Source organism: Mercurialis annua, linkage group LG4 (assembly GCF_937616625.2).
Source record: "Mercurialis annua linkage group LG4, ddMerAnnu1.2, whole genome shotgun sequence".
NCBI lineage: Eukaryota > Viridiplantae > Streptophyta > Magnoliopsida > Malpighiales > Euphorbiaceae > Mercurialis > Mercurialis annua.
The window spans coordinates 40,816,692-40,836,697 of record NC_065573.1 but is presented as its reverse complement, the minus strand read 5'-3'; the positions used below and the strand labels follow the sequence as shown (position 1 = coordinate 40,836,697).

The 20,006-nt window shown below is 29.8% G+C and overlaps 1 protein-coding gene across 1 annotated transcript; it reads right to left on the bottom strand.

Moving 5' to 3' along the window:
- Positions 1-1,434: 1,434 nt before the first annotated feature.
- Positions 1,435-5,968, bottom strand: LOC126676140 (auxin response factor 9). Its single transcript, XM_050370274.2, has 14 exons — positions 5,502-5,968; positions 5,298-5,416; positions 5,038-5,133; positions 4,816-4,872; positions 4,544-4,696; positions 4,368-4,452; positions 4,153-4,243; positions 3,898-4,062; positions 3,682-3,795; positions 3,520-3,592; positions 3,244-3,397; positions 2,568-3,133; positions 2,279-2,466; positions 1,435-2,159 (listed from the first exon to the last, which is right to left on the bottom strand). The coding sequence occupies exons 1-14, from the start codon at positions 5,548-5,550 to the stop codon at positions 2,021-2,023; spliced, it is 2,049 nt and encodes a 682-aa protein (XP_050226231.1). The 5' UTR covers positions 5,551-5,968; the 3' UTR covers positions 1,435-2,020.
- Between the last annotated feature and the right edge of the window lie 14,038 nt (positions 5,969-20,006).

The window sequence follows — 20,006 nt, the reverse complement described above, 5'->3', positions numbered from 1 at the left end:
ATTTCGGGCTTCCATTCGTCTCCTTCCGATGGATTTCTCGTCGTTTCCGGTCGTTTTTTCGTTTGTCTTTTCCGTTCGCGCTATGGATTTCTAGACTCGTTTTTAGATTTATGTAATTTTTTAAGTTTTTTGTAATGATTTAAACATTTTGAAAACAAATTATTGTAAATCTATAATATTTTATTTATAAAATTGTTCTTTTATTCATATAATTATTTATTTTGTCTTTCTCTTATTTATAGATTTATTTATTGCTACTGATTTTGTAAAGAACAAATTGATTTATGGTGTATTTCATAAAATTACCACTATTTATATCAACATCTAAATCTATACTATATTAAAATATTAAGTTTTTTTTAGTTTAAAAATTAAACACTTTTATGACAATACACATAAGGGGCTACTAAAATTATCAGAAATTATTACTATAATAAATTAAAATATCTATATATTAATTTTATTCATGGCCACGTTTATAAAAGATCGATGTTTGGTTCATAAAAATAAATGAATCAAATAATTTAATTAATGAGATTCTATCTTTTCTTTTTTTGATAAATTGGGAGGGGAGCGTTCATGGGAGAAATTCAACCCATATTTTTTGAAAATTTATTGTCTACCGTTTATATCATTTGAGTTACAGTTCGTTACGGTTCATACAATTTTTTCAAGTTCAGATTGGCTAAACCATATTTTTAGATCTTAAGAAGAAGCAAACTGAATTGGCCACCAGTTTGCAGTCAAACCAAAAAGCCCAGTCCGAAAACACGGATTTTGAGTATCCTAAATTATAGATTGTGTTATAAATGCTTTTATTTGTCGTCCAATGTACTTTTATTGATGGTTTTACTATTCTCGATTATAAGCCAATTTATATTGATATCTTTTTTTGTGAAAAATAAGAATTTTCATTGAGCCAACAACTACAGAAGTGACAATTTAGAAATTAAGAATATATTTCAGCTAACCTAGCATATAATTATTAATAAGACGCTTGAATAAGATGCACATATTAAATTCTAAAACCAATATACATAGTTGTTTAGTTAGAATTATACGTTTATAATGGAAGACAAAATGAATTTCCGCAAAGAAAAACAACATGAATTTCCATCAAGATAAAGTAAAAAGGAAAAACAGCTTGTAGAATTATGTTAAGAGTTCTTTAAAATATACTAGTAGTAGTTTTTAAATATTGAGTTTTAGAATTATGTTAAGAGTTCCACTGATGAAGATTTTAGATCTTGTGCGTTTGATTTTTTTTTTTATAAAAGATATTGGAAGAGGAATGTTAAAATTTTGGATGAATTTGATGATATGTAAGTAGTTGATTGGTGAAGATAGTGAGGGGCTGCAAAGAAAATAAGTGCATAGAGATTGGGTCAATTCCACAAAAAAATGAATGCAAACTGGGTCCTCACCTCACTCCTCTGAAGGAAAGTAAAAGTGTTGCAGAAGTAATGAGACCAACACATGGAACACAACAGAGAGCACAACACTGTCCTTCCCATCCCATGGGGCCATTACATTGTACATCATGTTTTGCCTGCCCAAACAAAGCAATAAAAATGAGACCACACCGCACAACACAAACCCGTGACACCACAGTGCTCAGAGCAGCACACATAAAAGGAAATGGGTCACTGCTCTGCACTTCCACCACCATCCAGTTGCTAATTATTCCGTAGAGGTAGAGCCCATTATAGAGAGCTGGCACTTCCCACTCCAAGAACCAAAATTACATTTTCCAAATATATTTACAGACACTCTACCATCAAATACTAAAACATGTACAGACTATCCCACTACATTAGAACCGGAGTTAAATATTAATCTTTTAGAGTCTCTTTTAGGTAGTTAGCTCTAAACAAAAACTGAGCCTTGCTACTAGCCAATCTTCCCTCTAATCATTTCCTCCAGATGCAACCCTACGTAACCCGGAAAACAAACAACAACAGCAAGCCACGAGAAAAAAATAACATAACTGGCGGAAACTGGAAAGCTGTAGCCCCGTGACTTAGTTATCAGCTGAATCTGAGCTTATTACAGTCCCGTCGCCTTCCATTGCGGACATTGGTAGTTTGCTTCCGGTTGTCATCTTCTTCACATCCTGACTTGAGCATATTAAGATTCTTCTAACCATGTTGCAGAATTCACTGAATCATAATGCAAATTGAACAATAATTACGACTAAGCAATGGTATGATGGTAATATTATCGCTAAAATGTTGCAAATTGTACTAATTTCTGAAAATTAACAGTACTAAACACTCACGGCCATGGATCATCTCCAACAAGCATCATATCCCCTTCGTCGTCAGTGTAAACAATTTCCCACTTATCCCGAGGGTGCAGTTGCCCCTTAATGTCAAACATCTCCTCTAGCTCGTCTAAAAGCTGGTCATACCCTCTTACCATGGTCAAGTCAATTGCCCGGCCAACAGCAAAACCCTGCATTTGAACCTGTTGACAACAAGTGCAAGAAACTTCGTTTTAAGAAACCTTACGCATTTACATTTTCATATAGTGACTAGTACTTCAAGTAACCGTCCAACTTTTAATACCTTGGTGCGACTTCTTGTGAGAGCAGAATTCTGCCTGCTAAGAACATCTCTTGGTGAGACATGCAACTGTTCCAGTTTCCTTTCTTTGGATATATCAGATTTTTGATCAGACTCGGCTGCTGACACAGTAGTCAAGACGTGTGCTTCAGTAGTGCCACAAGACAAACTGATTGGTTCAGAATGATTTATGAGATCAATGCCGAATAATCGGCAACTATTAGTTGCCTCTGATTTTCTTACTTTCTCCACAGGGTCAAGGATTGGTTCATTCAACTTTGACGACTGCAGAGTTGAATAGCCTGAGACAGCAGGCCAGTTGGAGACACTTTTGCTGTCTTCTTCCTGGAATAGATGCGGAGAAATATTCATACGTGAGGAAGATAGCCAACCCCCTTCAGTTGGAGTCCTCGGCATAGAAGTGATATGGCTGTTAACATCAGTCTGATTTTGATGCCACATGATATGGTTCTCATTCCTTCTGCCTTCAGCAGTAGCACTCAATCGCGTTAAATCATGGGAATGCGTCAATCGAGAATTCCAAGGGGGTGATGCAGCTGTAGATACATCTAACAAACATAAAAGGGAAATCCATAGCATAGAGAACAATATGTTAGAAAAAAACCCAACTGATTCGCAAGCAGGAAGTCAAGAAAAAGAATAGAGTTATCATATTTACCAAGAGTGGGAATTTCAACTGGTGGTCGGGGCCTTTTGTTTTTCACTGGGACTGGTTGAGTCATGTTTGATGGAACTGAGGCCACAAATGATTCTATTTCCCATGGGGAAACCTTATCAGGCCTTGGAATAGATGCAGGTTCATCCCACTGAACCTAAAAAGAGAAAAAAGTTGAATGAACAGATAATTATTGACATCAATTCTTCAGATCATCTATTTCATTTCATATATAGAAAAGAGTTACAAAAAGTTACAACTTAATCTAAAATGTATTACTTTCAAGTGACGCCATTTGGAATCAGCCCAGTGAGGAGAAAAATCTTCAACTCCAACAATTGTACCTGAAAATCTGAATAAATCAACAAACATCAAAATTAGAGGCCGTCGAGTTTTTTTCAACTCACTTGGTACATGTTTTTAAAATGAAAAAATTTCTACCTTCTTTCAGGAGAATCCTCGCCTTCAAACCTCATTTTATATCTCATGCCCACTGCAAACTTATTGTTGACAGCCTCTAAATATTTGTTCAAGCCTATAATGAACTGGCTTGTCCTGATAGATTAAAGAAGATCAGTAAGCATATTGACGCATACAATAGAGATTTTTAAACAAGAAAATATTTAAGACTTAAATCCAAAAGAGGATCTGTTCTACCTCGGTTTATAATAGACCACAAAAAGAGTTTGCGTTGCAACAGCATGAGATGCTGTTGCTAGCACTCCGAGGTGCATGCTCTGACTTGATATCACAGATGATGGCATACTGCTCTGTTGACGAGCAACTCGTCTCACTCCAACACGCAACTCACCATTCTCCCCCCTGAACAGTTAATTATGAACCGTTAAGAGCCGTTTCATCCCTTGAATTATCTGAAAACATTGGAGAAAGAAGATAAGACAAATTGAATACCTGAGGAAGACAAATGAATCCCCAGCAACTAATCTCTTAGAAGTAACAAATGTACTCCAACCTGTCGTGAGCAAGTGCCTCCGTGGTTGTCCTGTTCATTTGATATAGATGACAGTAACATGATCAATAATTTAACCAGCCATAAAAGGAAACATGACTGTCACGTGAAAAGAATCCTTATCATCATAAACAAACAAGGCATATACAAACTTTACCTCTGAATATATGCTTAAACCTCCACTCATAACCGTGAAGATCCTTGGCCACCAATTCCTGTGTTGGAGTTGGTTGGGCCATGTCCTAAAAAATATCCAAAAACGACATCAGTTTAACAATTATTTTGAGATCAAAGGGATAAAACCAAAAGAAATTGACCATTAACAAAAATTACCAGCGGTGGAAGGCATTCAGTAGCATGTTTACGGAGAACAGAAAATCCCCCATGAGTGCTAGTATCAGAAGCAGTTAAAACCTTGCAAAAGGAGTGAATTGAAGGTCTTGACAGCTCCGCTGGGCATGGATCTGGACTGGTAGGCTCAGTTTGCTGCAGAATTTTAAAACATTTCAAAGCCATTATAATGAAATCAAGCCTTGAACATCATTACAAATTTACAATTATAGGGTATTGCAATTAAAATAAAAAAAAGTCTGGTAAGTTCTTACATCTGCTTCTGGCAGCAAAGTAATTTGTGCATAAACTTCATCTGTCTCTTGCTCCGCCTACGCAAGTAGTACAATCATTCACATAACGGATTTAGCTCAATTAAGTTCATAATTCCCATGGAAAATTAACAAATTGAATCAACATTACAAATAGAAAAGGCGAAAATTAAAGAGCCGGAAACTAATTTAAAGGCAATTAATTGAAATCAGAGAGTGAATTACCAGAAGCTGAATATGAAGAACACGGCAAAGGATCTTGGAAGGAAGATTAAACAGAGGAACCCTTTGATTCAACTCCTGATTTGTAGATGCCTCCAACTACATAGACAATCCAAAATTAGCAACATTTATTCAAATATCTCATCCAAAACAAAACCACTACTTTTAAACCCCAATTAAACCAACAAACCCCCATTCATCATTTCACCATAATACCTAAAAAAAACCCCAAAAAAAAACTCGAAAAAACAAAAAAATCTTACCTGTTCCATATGACCCTGAGGAAAATAGAACACTCTTTCACCATCCTTAGGAACATCCACAAGTGGGCCCGCACAAGCCTTCCATAAGTCAGTATACAGATCATCTCCACCGCTTCTACCTGAAACCCAAAGAAAAACAAAACTTCTCAGCATTTTCCCATACTTTCCCAAGAAACAAACAGTAACATTTCATTCAGACTTCACCTTCATTACCACCCTGAGAAAACGACCCGACCCGATTTGAAGCCATCATTTTAGAACAAAATCCAAGTCAACAACAAAGAGATTCAAACTTTCTCAACACCCTTTAAAATTACTCTTAATATATACACTTAAATCAGCAATAATTACACCGGTTACTCTTATCTTCAACTCTGTAACGATCCAAAGATCCCAAGAAATTAAAAGAAGTAACGCTAAACCACTTAGAACGGTTACAAAACGACTTAAAATCAGCTGAAAAACCAGTGTTTCTCTCTCTAAAAAATTGAGGTGGGTAAGAAATTTGGTGGATTTTGATTTTTCTCTCACTAAATAAAAAGTTTGTGTGTAAATAGAGACACAATAAAAACGCCGTTATAACAAAACCGCTTCTTCGCGCGCGTCTTATATTACGTGTTCTTTGCTTTGCTTTACTTTAACTGTTATTTTTATCTCCTGCTTTTGCTTTGTCTTGTGTTTATGTTGTGTTAATGTTTTAATGTAAGGAAAATGTAACGCTAACTGAACTAACTTTGGTTAGAGGATTAACCGGAGCGGCAGGTTAAAAGGACGGCTAGTTAACCGGAAATAATAGTACTGAAGGCGTGGTTATTGCCGTGAGATAACGGTGGGGTTGCTTAATGGATTTCTAATTCTAGCTCGTGCTGTAATGCACTTTCAGAGGATGTAATTATCCCAATATTTAAAACCTAGTACAACCTATTGGCTTAGCTATAATAATTAAATCCTAGCAAGTAAGCTATGCTGTTTTACCCAGGATTAGTGTTTTTAAGAACTTAATCGGACCGAATAGAACCAATTCGAATAAAAATTAAAGTCAGTTTGATTCGACTTATTTTAAAAATGTTAAAACTACAGTCCAATTTTTGAATTTATTGAATTAGTTAACCGATTAAACTATAAATTGGTGGTAATGTCAATTTTATTGTCAATTTAGAAATAGCATTATAATTATGACTTATAATATGTATATAATCTAACAATAAAGTTAGATTATAATTCCAGGTATAATACTATTTAGTTAAAAATTAATATAATACCATCAAAAATTTAAGATATGATATTTTTATATAATTTATTTATTTATTAGCTTAATTATCTAAAATGAGACAAATATTAAAAAATCTGAAACTGTGAAATTATTAACAATTTTACTGTATAATTAATAATTAAATAAATAAATATAATTGATTTTAATAAAGAAATAAATAGAATTGGGATGGTTGTGTGTGGTAAAGGTTAACGGAAGCTAGTGAAGGGTAGAGTGACGTATCGTTGTTACTTTCCGTCTCTTTCGTTGTCTGCTTCGAAGCAGGCAACAGGGTTGGCTCGAGTTAACCCGGCAGAATTTGGGGAGATTTCTTTTATTTTCCAAATTAAATACTCTCGCCCACTTTTGACCTTTAGTATATTTGTTATTTACGGGATTTGCCATTCAGATAACTGGTTGTGGGGTCCAGCGACACGTGGTTTGTGATGGGTTTTCTGCTTTTATTTCCAGAGACAATCTGCGAACGGTTCGGTGGTCCACATTTTAACATGTCATACTGCATCTATATTTAGTGGTTCCACGTGGCGTTGTTTCTTGTAGGCTCCACTGCCACTTGTGTGTTAGTTCCACGTAATCATTGACCATTTTAGGCAGAGCTTTGAATTTGATAACTGAATCTAGAACAAATTACCATAAGATCCTTTATATATGTCATAGTTTACATTTCAATCCCTTTTGTTTGAAATTTAAATGATATGGTCTCCTATCTTTATTTTCGTCAACGAGTTAGTCTCTCTATCCATTTTAATATACAACTTCTTTAAACTTCAAGTATGTCATCCAATTATAGTTATTGCAAATAAATTAAAGTTAAGTTTTAAAAATAAAATAAAAACTATGCTAAAAATGTTTTTAATACTAATTAATGTTTCTATCATCATTAGAAGAATCATTTATCGTATTTATAAAAACTTGATAACTTTTTCTAAAATTAGATGATGGTATTATACGAATAGCAATTTTATTGTCGACATTTGTAATTATAATGCTTCTACCACAATCTACTACTCCCTCCGGTACATAATATTTGTCGTATTTGAGAAATTTTTTTTGTTCATAATATTTGTCATGTTAGAAAATCAAGAGAACATTAATTATCATTTTTTTATATTTACCCCTCATTAATTTATTAGAAAAATATAATAAACAAATAAACAAATATTATGGACCGGAGGAGTACATTTGTGTAATAAACTGGCAAACCCTCATCAAAATAATATTATCTAAGAATAACAAATCAATAGCTCATAAACAAATGTCCAAATATATATCACCATCAAATTTACTTTAGCCTTTAACTTTGTAAATTTTGTTTTATATAGTTCTTTATTAGCTATATCTCAAATAGTATAAAAATAAGACATTAATTTGATAGGTTGTGGGTTCGATTCTTCCCACAAACGCTCTCCTCTTCCCAATTATTAAAAAAAGGAATTATATTTTAAATAAATATATTCGTATATTTTTATTCTTTTTATCTTTATTTGTTGCATAATCTAACATACCTAGATTACCTACCCAATTATTCAATCAGAAAATTTGATAAGTGGCAATACCCACAAATGCCATTACATATCTAATATCTTGCATTAATACACAAGATCATCGAAAGGAAGAGATGAAGAGATAAATTAATCAAATTGTAAATGTTTTAAACCAATTTTAATACCTAGTTTTGTATTTTTAACACAAAGCAGCAATTCCATTTGTCCCCTATAAAGAACATCTAAATCTAAAATGCCTTCTATGTCCCCTCCCATAAACAAATGAGCTCATTGGCGATCACTTTCTAGGTTTCCTTTTAATTTCTTAAGCATTTTTCATATAAATATAAACAAAAATAAAATTACTTATACCATTTTCTCCATAAATCCGGGTTAATGACGTTTTTGCAATTAAAATTAAGAGAATTTCTTAAATTAGCACCTGATTATGCATTTTTCTTTATTTGTGGCATACAGACCGCAGAACACTTCCGCGGTTTGTTATAAACCGCGGAAGTGTTCCGCGGTTTGAGCACGAGGCTCCACCTGGACGCAGGTGGAACCACGTGGACGTAAACCGCGGAAAGCTTCCGCGGTTTACAGAGGGAATTTATTCCCTCTGACAGAGAATAAATTCCCTTGACCAGAGTGGTTGAACCGCGTAACACTTACGCGGTTTGCCACGTTGGCAATGCAAACCGCGTAAGTGTTACGCGGTTCGCTTTTGCCTATGTGGCTCCTCCAGCGAGGAGCCACGTAGGACAAACTGCGGAACTGTTCCGCGGTTTGTGTAAACCGCGGAACAGTTCCGCGGTCTGGAAGCCATAAATTGGGAATTTTATGATTTTGGGTGATAATTTCGGAAATAATTAACAAAAATCCAATTTAATGGTCATTAACCCCATAAATCCCTCTCACAATAATAAATAGGCCTAATTACTTAAAAACCACCCACCTTGTAACTTTTTTCATTTATACCATGACCTAGGAAAATTTTCAATTGTACCCTATTTTCGATTTTTATGTTTCATCTCTACCCTAATGAGTTAAATTGACCTATTTTCTTTGAAAAAAGAATTTAAATTGGTCATTCATTTTTAACTTATATTATAATAAAACGTTAATGTTAATCATTTATGTATCTTGTTTTTAATATTTCCATCTTTAAATTAATTAAATTATTAAATTTTTGGGTACAAATGAAACATAAAAATCAAAAATAGGGTACAATTGAAAATTTTCCTAGGTGATGGTATAAATGAAAAAAAATTACAAGGTGGGTGGTTTTTAAATAATTAAGCCTAATAAATATAGCAAGTTTTTATATATAAAATACACATTATATTCATAAAAGAATTTATTTTTACATGTTTTTATTATTATGAAAAATGAATTTTTAGCGTTTATAATATGATTTGATCACACGACTTTAGCAAAAATTTGCTTGACGCACATATACTTGTGTTACAGCTCGTTGATTATATTTGTATAAACTAATATAATATTTTTCTTAACTATAGTCAAACTTTTAAAATTTACTGGTGCGTAAAGATTAATTTTTTTTTTTACTAAAAGCTGGATTTCATTAATATAATGAAAAGTACACATTAGAATAACTACTCAACAGATCTGAGTGAGCCATTCCATAACAGTACGATGAGACCTGCAGAAGCAGTCATCGATAAAGGCTTTTTTAGCTACTAGTTTCGCATACGTGCTATGCACGTGGCTCGTAACGTAACACGTCAATGAATATATTAGTAAATTTATTATAATTATATCAATTTTTTTATTTATAATTAATATTAAATTAGATAAGAATTTTTGTAAAAATAAATATAATATATTCGATTATTAAATTTGTTCCATACTGAATTTATTCTTCTTTTGGTTTTATAACCATAATTAAATAATTAATTTAATTTTATTAATAATATTTTTAAAAATAATAATAAGATAGAAATTTAAATAATAATATATTGACCAGATACAATATTTTAATTTTGTAGTTTAATTAAACTAAAAGATAGGTATTCCTACTAATTTGGAGACAATTTAGTTATTTTTTACATATTAAAACTAAATCGGAGATAAGTTAGCTACCTATTCTAATTAGGACTTTAATTACAATAGTGATTAATTAAATAACTAATTAGATAATGACTATAAAACCTTTATTTAATACTAAACTGAAAAGGATTATTCGGTAAATTTGCCTGTCCCCCCCCCCCCCATCCGTGCTTTTATATATAGTATAGATTAAGATTAACTTGATAGCTTAAATAATTTTTAATTTGATAAATTTTTTTTCTAAAAAGATTAATAATATCACATAGTATTTATATATAAAAAAATTAGAATTTCTCCCGTGTGAATACAAGAAGTTTCATAGTCCAAGTGGAACGATAAATTGGTGTGTCCACATCAGCATTGCTTTAATTTGTTTAGTTGTAATTAGAGTTTTATGATGTGGATAAGCATTGTTTAGCTTATGGAATTAAAAACCAAGAATTGTGCTCTTTTTTAATTAGAGAACATGAAGCAAGAATAAGGACAAACCAATCACGGCTTACATATGTGAGTCTTTGTCTGTCTCTATGCATAATTATGCACCAAAGGCAGATTTCTTATACATAACTTTATTGATCGACATCTGTCTTTTATTATGATATAATACTTTTGTTAATTATTGCTTTGTGTCCATTAATTAATATTTAAAATTCTTAATAACGACCCTTCCTTCTTTGAAGAGTCTATGTCCATAATTTTACATTGTTTTGAAAGGTTGTGAAAATATGACATGCAACCCATGCTCAATTATAGCTATAGAAAATTGAAGTAAAATTTATAGTTATTCATAGTAATTAGAAAATTATGGATCATAAAGTTTAAGGGATAAATTCCAAGTTGGTCCCTTGATTTTAATAAACATGTCAAATCGAAATTCCATATTTTTTATATTTTCAATTGGACAATTGTTTTTTTTTTGTTTTTTTTTTCTCAAAAGAATCATAATACACTATATTTTAACATAAATCAAAACGTTTTTGAGAAAACGTGTGATATTTTTTAATTATTGGTGTATTAAGAAATAATACAATAATGTGGACTGTTAACACAAATTTCTTAAAAAATTTATGGATCAACATGAACATGATGATACAAACTGAACTCTCATTTTTTTTCAAAAGACAAATTTGATTTTGATAAAAATAATATTAGTCAAGGACAAAATTTGATCGTTTTACTAATTTGAGAGTTCAATTTGGAACAGTATAGTATGTTCATATCAATGTCATATGTTCATACCAAAGTAGGGTTCAATTTGACTTATTTTTGAAACATTGAGTTTCAATTGCAAATTAAAAAATAAATTTTTCCAATTTGAACTTTTTACAAAAGTTGAGGATCTAATTTGAGCATTTGCCCATAAGGTTATATAAGATACATAATAAAGTACACAATACTCCCTCCATTCTGAATTAGTTGTCGCTTTAACCCTTTTCACACAAATTAAGAAATCAATAAATATGTCTAAAATTATACTCCCTCTGTCTATTTTTAGTTGTCGCTTTAGTAAAATATTTTTGTCCATCAATAGTTGTCACTTTAGGATTTCTATGTGATTTTTACAATAGTATTCCAAATTTAACCTTCTTATTAAATCACTTTATTAAATGGTAGTTCAATTTTCAAAACTAAATCATCTAATAGTGGATTAATAACTCTATTTTCAAAACTAAATTTTCAATAATGGAGTTTATAAATAGGGTTATATTAGTCTTTATGTTTATAATTTAAGACAAAATAAGCACTTTCTTAATCTTAACAATTTAGTCTAAAGCGACAACTAAAAATGGACGGAGGGAGTAAGTATCTTTATTAAATTAGCCCTTCTTGAAACTTGTTAACATTAATTAGTATGATTTTTTATTTGTATTTTTGTATTCTTTCAATGAATTGATGAGGATATATGTGGAAAAATAGCAATAAATGCTTTCTTGGTAGTCTAAAGTGACAAGTATTATGAAACAAAAAAATCTCCCTAAAGCGACAACTATTTTAGAATGGAGGGAGTATTTAATTTGTAAGACATTTTTATTATCAACTTTAATAATTTTGCGGGACACTTTGATACACTAAAAATGCGTTTTGTTCAGATAGATTCTATAAATTTTATTTTTAAATAAATATAGTTGTAAATTTATTTAATATTATATTTTTTAATTTTTAAAATTAATTAATTAATTATATTATTAATTTTTAAATTAATTAATTAATTATTTTTTTAATTTTTAAAATTAATTAATTATATATCTATCTATAGTCTATCTATCTATGACTATCTATAAGTGTGGGGCAGTGGACATGCAAATTACGATAATAGACTTCATTAAAGATATAATTATTAAGAAAATAATGAAATTAACTAGTTCAATTCTAAAAACAATGATTTTTTTTTCTTCGTAAAAGTAAAAAATAATTAAATGCATAAGAGTTTGAGTTAAATATGATTCAGTTAACTTTACTCATTGTAATGAGATCCAGCGTGCAAATGAGATCCAGCATGCAGCCACATGGGCAACTCGCAGAAGTTTTCAGCGAGTTAGGCTAACTCGCAGAAGACTTCTGCGAGTTGCATGGGGAAAAGGGCACAAAGTGAATAAATTTCCCATGCATAGGCTAAAGTGGGATTTCTACTAATTTTTGGGATAAATAAGGCATAAACTCGGATATTTAACCTAACGACCCACTGCCTCATTTCTTACTTTTCCACATTCAAATGGCAGCTTTAGTAGATCCGTTTAAGTTGGGTGAATTCATTTTGAATTTAAAAAGCATGAATGTTGATCTATTTGTTCAGTGTATTGACCAAATTTAAAAAGCATGAATGTTGGTACGTGCGTAATTAGGAAAGTTGTTGCAAGGAGATTTTGAAATGTTCCAAATCACATGTCGATCTCCCTGATGATGTATCATTTAATTAATGATTTGTTAAACAATTTTGATAATTTATTAATCAAAACTTAGTAAACCTTTATACATGACAAAAATTAATAACTATAATATATGTGTGAAAGGGGGGCGGGGGGGGGGGGAGCAGGAAAAATTACGATAATAGACGTCATTAAGGGTATAATTATTAAGGAAATGATAAAATTAACAAGTTCAATTCTAAAAAAATTAATTCTAATGTAGAAATAGAAATTAGCAAGTAATAGAATTATAATTGAGTTATGATTGCTTTTTTTTTCCGTAGAAGTACAAAATAATTAAATGCATAAGAGTTTGAGTTTAATATGATACAGATAACTTGACTCATTGTGGTGAGATCCAGCGTGCAACCACATGGGCAACTCGCATAAATCTTCAGCGAGTTAGGGTATCCGTTCAAATTAGCTGAATTCACTTTGGATTTGAAAAAATTAGATGTTCGTCTATTTGTACGATGCATTGATCAGATTAAAGCATCCGCCTTTCTAAGGAAGGGTTGGATTACCGGGGATGGGTGGAGGCTGCCTATTCTTCAAGACAATGTTGCATAACAAAAATCATATGTTACCGATATGTTTACTGCTCAAGATTATGTTTCAGTTGTGGGGGTGACTCAAATATGTTTGATGGAAATAAAATTGAAGTATCATCAGTATATATTGATGGCTTTCAGGTTGCTCAACCGAATGCCACTTGGATGCAAGTTGACACTGTAATGCAGAATCAGCCTATTATATATCCACAATCAAGAGTCATTCAAATGACGAGTTCTTACCCAAACCAACTTCCTCAAGTTTCATACCACGGGTCGGTAGTTAGTTTAAATTATATGTACAATTTTTATATGGAAAATATAATGTCTGTTGGTGAAGTGATTCCTGGTTCAAATCTACTAATGGTTCATGTGTTGATGGTCGCAGAATCTTGTAGATTTTCAAGTATTTATGCTCACATTTTGAACAATTATGGTTTGAGTGTAAGTTTTGACATTTGGCATGTTTGTACATTACATAGTTGGACTACTGTTTGCAAGGAGGTTATGAGATGTTCAGAATCACTAGTCTAGAGGATGCTTCAGATATTAGCCTAGTTAAGCAAATTGATGGTAGAAGTAGTTCAAATTGAAGCAGTGGGTAATTATGTGGTCATTTGAGCTTTATTAGAGACCCGAGGAATCAATGGCAAGTCTCTATATTGTTTATCTAGATTTATGAAAAAGATGTTCAAAAGGAGATATTTTTAGATTTTTTTGTGGCTTATTAGTTTATTGATCTAAGATCAGATTGTAGTTCTTGTTATAACACAAAATCTCTTTAGACATGTAGAATAGGATGTATCCAATTTGAAGCACGTAAAACATTGATAACTTTTAATTACTATATCGTAGTTATTATTATGGTATTTTAAATTTATTTATTTGATATATTAATTGTATTTTCAATTCATAAATTATCCAAGATACAATTTTTTTTACATTTTTAATAATTTTTATTTTACTTATTATTCAATCATGTAAAATTTGAATTAAGATAAAATACTTCTAATAAATTATTAATTTAATTATTATTTATATTCTCTATAAATTAGATATTAGTTGTCTACTATTTAATAATTATTTAATATTTAAATATGACTTATAATTATAAAAATAATTATTAATTAAATATAATTTTTTTTAATTCATAATAAATGTTATTATTATTTGACGAGTCATATTACGAGACACGTGTAAAACAGGTAAAACGACATTAATATATATATCAAATGAATGAATTCTGACACTAAATTAAACCAAATAAAAGTAAGCCAAGTGATCGAATAGCTCATAAATTAAAATTGCAAATTTAAAATTATCACATGAAAAATAATGTATAAAATATATAGGGCTAAAATGGAACCATCGTGACGTCATAAGTGATTTTGTCTCTAAAAGGGACATGCTGTAGAATTCCCCACCAGCCCCTAAAACAAGGGATGCTTTACACTCTTCTTAAGAAAGAGACCTATAATTATATATCCTTAATAATATATTAATTTTTCATATTAGCAATAAAACGCAATTAAAATTGATTTGTACTATGATTGGTGATAAGATTTTTATGTTATAATAATGTAAACCCCATGTGGAGACCAGTTTGGTTGGTGTTCTATGGCCGCCCTTAGCCTCCACAAGTTGAAAGTTTTCTTTTTCTAAATAATTAAAAAGAGATTAAAGATAACTAGTGTGGGAACAATCTTTGTTGCATATGATTACGCGCATTTTCTTTAACTGCCAAATATTCAAGAGAATCATAGATTAATATAAAATTTTACAGAAATTGACAATGAGTTTAAAATGGAAAATAAAATTTAAATAAAGTGTTAGTCGTTTGACGATCAGCATTTCCATAATCTAAATTCAAATAAAACAATAATTTGTATTACTCGGTCACAAAATGCATGTAATGACAATATTATAAATATAAAAAATATTTATAAGTAATTGTCTTAAAATTTTAAAATAAAAGCATTATGGTTACTTGCCGTTGTTCAATTATATTATTAATAACTATATTAGATTAGATCATAATATATATGAAATCTATTCAACCCAACTTACTCTTCTAAACAGCCTAAATTATAGTAATATATTAACTATCTTAAATAATACTTAATTTATATATACATATTATACATAAATATAAATATAGTTAAATATAATATCCAAAAAATCATAATATTTAAATAAATTTTCACACAATAAAATGATTGAATATTTACAATCAAATGTTTAATGAATTTTGTTTTTTTTTTCTAAAATAATTGATACTCTATGTATTCTAAATAAATCAATCACAAAACTCATATAAAAACATATATTTATTGGATGTATTATATAAGAATATTTGAATATATATATATATTAGTTTATTAATATAATTAATAATTAAATAAACTTGAATGTCTTGTGGATAAGATGAGTTAAATATGACTCCCTCCGTCCCATTTTATTTGTCCACTTTCTAATTTCATACATATTAAAAAAACTTTAATTACTAACAATTCTTCCCTTTATACCCTTTTTGATTCTTGAGTTAATTTAGAATTACTATATTAGAAAAGAAGTAGTCATTAATATTTTAATTAAAAATGTAAGATAGTCAAACATATGTATTTATGGTACACAATATTCTATAAATTATATCCATTTATATAAAGGGTAAAAGAGGAACATATGTGTATATAATACAAATGTGACAATCATTTTGGGACATACAAATATAGAATAGTGGACAAATAAAATGGGACGGAGGGAGTCATATTTAAAATAGATTGATCTGCTAATAATTTAAGTTTATATAATTCAATTCAGACTCACTTAACTATGTCATATTTTTAAATGAACTGTGTGAGAAATTATTAAACCAAATCTAAACCCCTAAAATTTGATAGAAAGTACTTTTAATACACAGGTTGAAAGTTTAGCCTCTCCCGTTTTCTTGTGTAGAATTTGAAAATTTCTCATGTGGGGTAGCCCTAAAAGATAAACAAATTGCAATTAAGGTATAATTTAATGTTGGTGGATAGCTATCAAAAACAATTAACAAATCATTTATTTTTTTTTTAAACAAAATTGTGGCATTTTGGGTTGGAATTCATGTGAGGACAATCATGGGTTTTTTAGGAAATTGATTAATTAGTGGGATTTTATATAAACACCCTTTCAATTGATTCCATATTTTGTTATGAAACTTAATTAGTGTATGGTATTGATTTTTTTAATATTTGAAGGTAGGATTGCTCGAGTGGGAATTTGGTATCCCTTTTGTTAGAACGAGTTGACCTTCTTTTGACCTTATTGAACCTTCCCTCACCGTTGGATCTCATTACAAAAAGATTTGCTACCTTCGGATGTGGATTCCCAACTTCTTTGTCCAAAAATCTTGTGAAAGTTATGCTAAATTCCAAAAATACTGTTCCCCCTTGACCGATTAATAACAGCTTTAATTTAGATTATACTGAATGTTACAGAATTAATTAACTTGGAATAATAATTGATTAAGTGAAACTTAAAAAAAATCATCTTTTAAAATTATAAAAATTAAATTCTTCATTTTCACAATAGAAGAGAAAAGAAAAATGAATTTGAACCTCCAATAAATAGCGTTTTTATGTGTATTTGTTTTCCTTGTTTTTAGTATTTTGGAAAACTGCAAAAACTTGTCCACATTTTTGTAAATGTTTTATTTTCAGATAGTTATAAAAAATCTCTATTTTGAGAATATATTTAATTAATTAGTTTTAATAATGAAAATAAATTTACAATTTAAACAATTTAAAATAAAAACCAGTCTATCGTGGACATAAAGGAATATAATATACTAACACGAATTAACTTAGCACTAACAAAATTAATGTCCATGTTACTGCTGACTAATTGGTCAAATAAAGCCCTATTAGCAATGAATTTAGTGCCAAAAAGTAGGTCAAAGAGGGTATCGACCTCACATAATGACTAATTTGCCATTGAGTCGTGATAAGCTTTGTGCCATAATTGATGATTGGAGAATATAACTTTATAAGTGCTACTCCTGTAGGCATGGCCGTACGGAACACTTATCTTGGAATAAATAAAATTAGAAAACACTATAATCATTAGTGAATCCAATTTTTTAAGATGCGAGGAATGAATTGTAATTCAAATAATATTAATATTTTGCAGCATTATTAAAATTGTAGACTTGTAGTTTTAATTTCTACTACAAGCGATCTCTTATCTACAAAATCTATAGTAAAAAAAATTATAGTAAGTGATACTAGTAATTAAACTTGGTTCATATATGTTAGCAAAAATTGTTAATTACATCTACGAAATTAGCAGAAATTTAATATTGGTGAGCAGTTAATTAATTTGAGAAAGTCAAAATAAATATACTTTTTCAAAGATAATTATGTTTATTCTTTTGGATCAAATTTGCATAACCTTAATTCTTTAATTGGTAGTAGAAAATTAACTTACGTTTTTAACAATATTTTACAGTAATAAAAGCCATATAATTGATATTTAAATTGATCTCAATTGTTTTGACTTGGAAAATTTAGTCTAACAATAATTTTTTCTTTTATCATTTGCTTCTAATTTATTTAAAAGTCATAATGTATTCAATCAATTAAATATTAGAAATGAGAACCTTATCAATTTAATATAAGATTTTCGACATTTAAACGCCTCGTTCATAGACTCAGTATAGATAAAAAAATCATCAAAATGATCTCATAAAAGTTAAGTATGGATTTTTTCTTTTAATTTTTTGAGTTGAATGTATGAGGTTGAAGACTTTGGTGTTAGCTTACCTACCAACAATTTGAAGGGTAAATATACCAAGTGGTTCAACTGTACTGATCAGACTGAAAACAAGGTCTTATTGTTTGAGATTACAAAAATTGACCCAATTTTGTATGCTATATAAGCTCCCCAACCACCTACATAATACATTGCTCTGCTCAATTATGAATCTGTCTTTTGGGACGCTTGTGCAGCCACTAATTAGTCATTTTGCTATATATTCATGTTCTGATCAACGTTTTTCAAATTATACCATAGATTTATAATAATTTATTCTTCATATTTTTATGATTTCTCCTTGTTATAAAAAAAACATTATTACATCCAAAAATTATTTAGTATTTTAAATGTCTTCTGAACTATAAAAAGTAAATTTTCAACTATAATTAAGAAATAATTACTATATCAACCCCAAATTTTAGATCATAATTACTTTTCTTTCTCTACATTTTTTTTTAAAATTTTACTTTTTTCTGCAATATTTAAAATTCAAATAACTGAAACCGAGCGACGGACCTACTCAAGATCCAAGAGGATACTGGGTGCCCCTGAAAATTAGAAAAAATTACTCATTAATATAATTGATTTTCAACCCTAAGGTGCAAATGATTTGATAAGGCGCTCTCTTTTTTAAGTGAGGTTGCGGGTTCGAAACATACTCTTGCATGCAGCCGTTTAAAATTTGGAGTCAGAGCTTTCCGTTTTGTAAGGAACCTACCTAGTTCAAGCGGAGATTAATCTGAATATATAAAAGGTTTAAAGGTGTCATCTCACAGTCGACACCCATTCAAAAAACCGCATTGAATTATGTAAAACAAATATTGATCTTTTACCAGTAAGTTTTAGCTGTGCATCTAAGTTGAAAAGTGAATTTTAAAATGGGATTGTTGACAACTTGACATGCCTTGTCTGGGAGAAATTATGGCTTAACAATAATCTTAAAAAATGATGTTAATTTTAATTAATTTGTACTAAATTACATAATATCAAGGGCTAATTAGGTAAAAAAAAGTAATACCTTTAACCTATTTTGAATAAATATATTCCAATTTCAACTAACAATTCAATTCTTTTTTAAGAAAGAAGGGTTAAGTTTGATTAGAATTAATTTTTTTAAAAAATTATCATTAAATTGAATAAATAGCTATAATTAAAATTTAAAAATATAAAATTCGGTATATTTAATATCTTCAAAAGGTTTAGTTAAAACTGACTGCATCCAAAAAAAATTGATTTTTTTAAACATTAAACCTAAATCAATGAATACTGCATAATAGCTATCCATATATAAGACTAGCATTTGTCCCGTGCGTTGCACGTTTTCTATTTAATTTTATTAATTTTTAAATTTTGATATATCAATTTATTTTGTTAGTTATTAAATTATAAATTAAAACTCAAAAAACAAATACTGATATACTACACAATTGATAATTAATATTATTTTCATATTTTTAAACTGTCAACTGTTACCAAATTCAAAGAATATTGTTAAAATCAAAGTCATAGTTCTAAGCTTTTAAAAACTAACTAAAACTTTAAATTCGCCAATTTACCTTATCAATTTAAAACTATGTCATTGCAATTTTGTTTCAATAAAATGATATTGCAATTTTAAGAAAAAAATGCTA

Bases quoted from the DNA above. Each gene is read 5' to 3' on its own strand.
- LOC126676140 (XM_050370274.2), bottom strand. From the start codon at position 5,550: ATGATGGCTTCAAATCGGGTCGGGTCGTTTTCTCAGGGTGGTAATGAA. The intron at 4,697-4,815 runs GTAAGAACTTAC...AAAATTCTGCAG, and splicing joins CTTTGCTGCCAGAAGCAGAT to CAAACTGAGCCTACCAGTCC. The intron at 3,134-3,243 runs GTAAATATGATA...TATGTTTGTTAG, and splicing joins AGTTGAAATTCCCACTCTTG to ATGTATCTACAGCTGCATCA.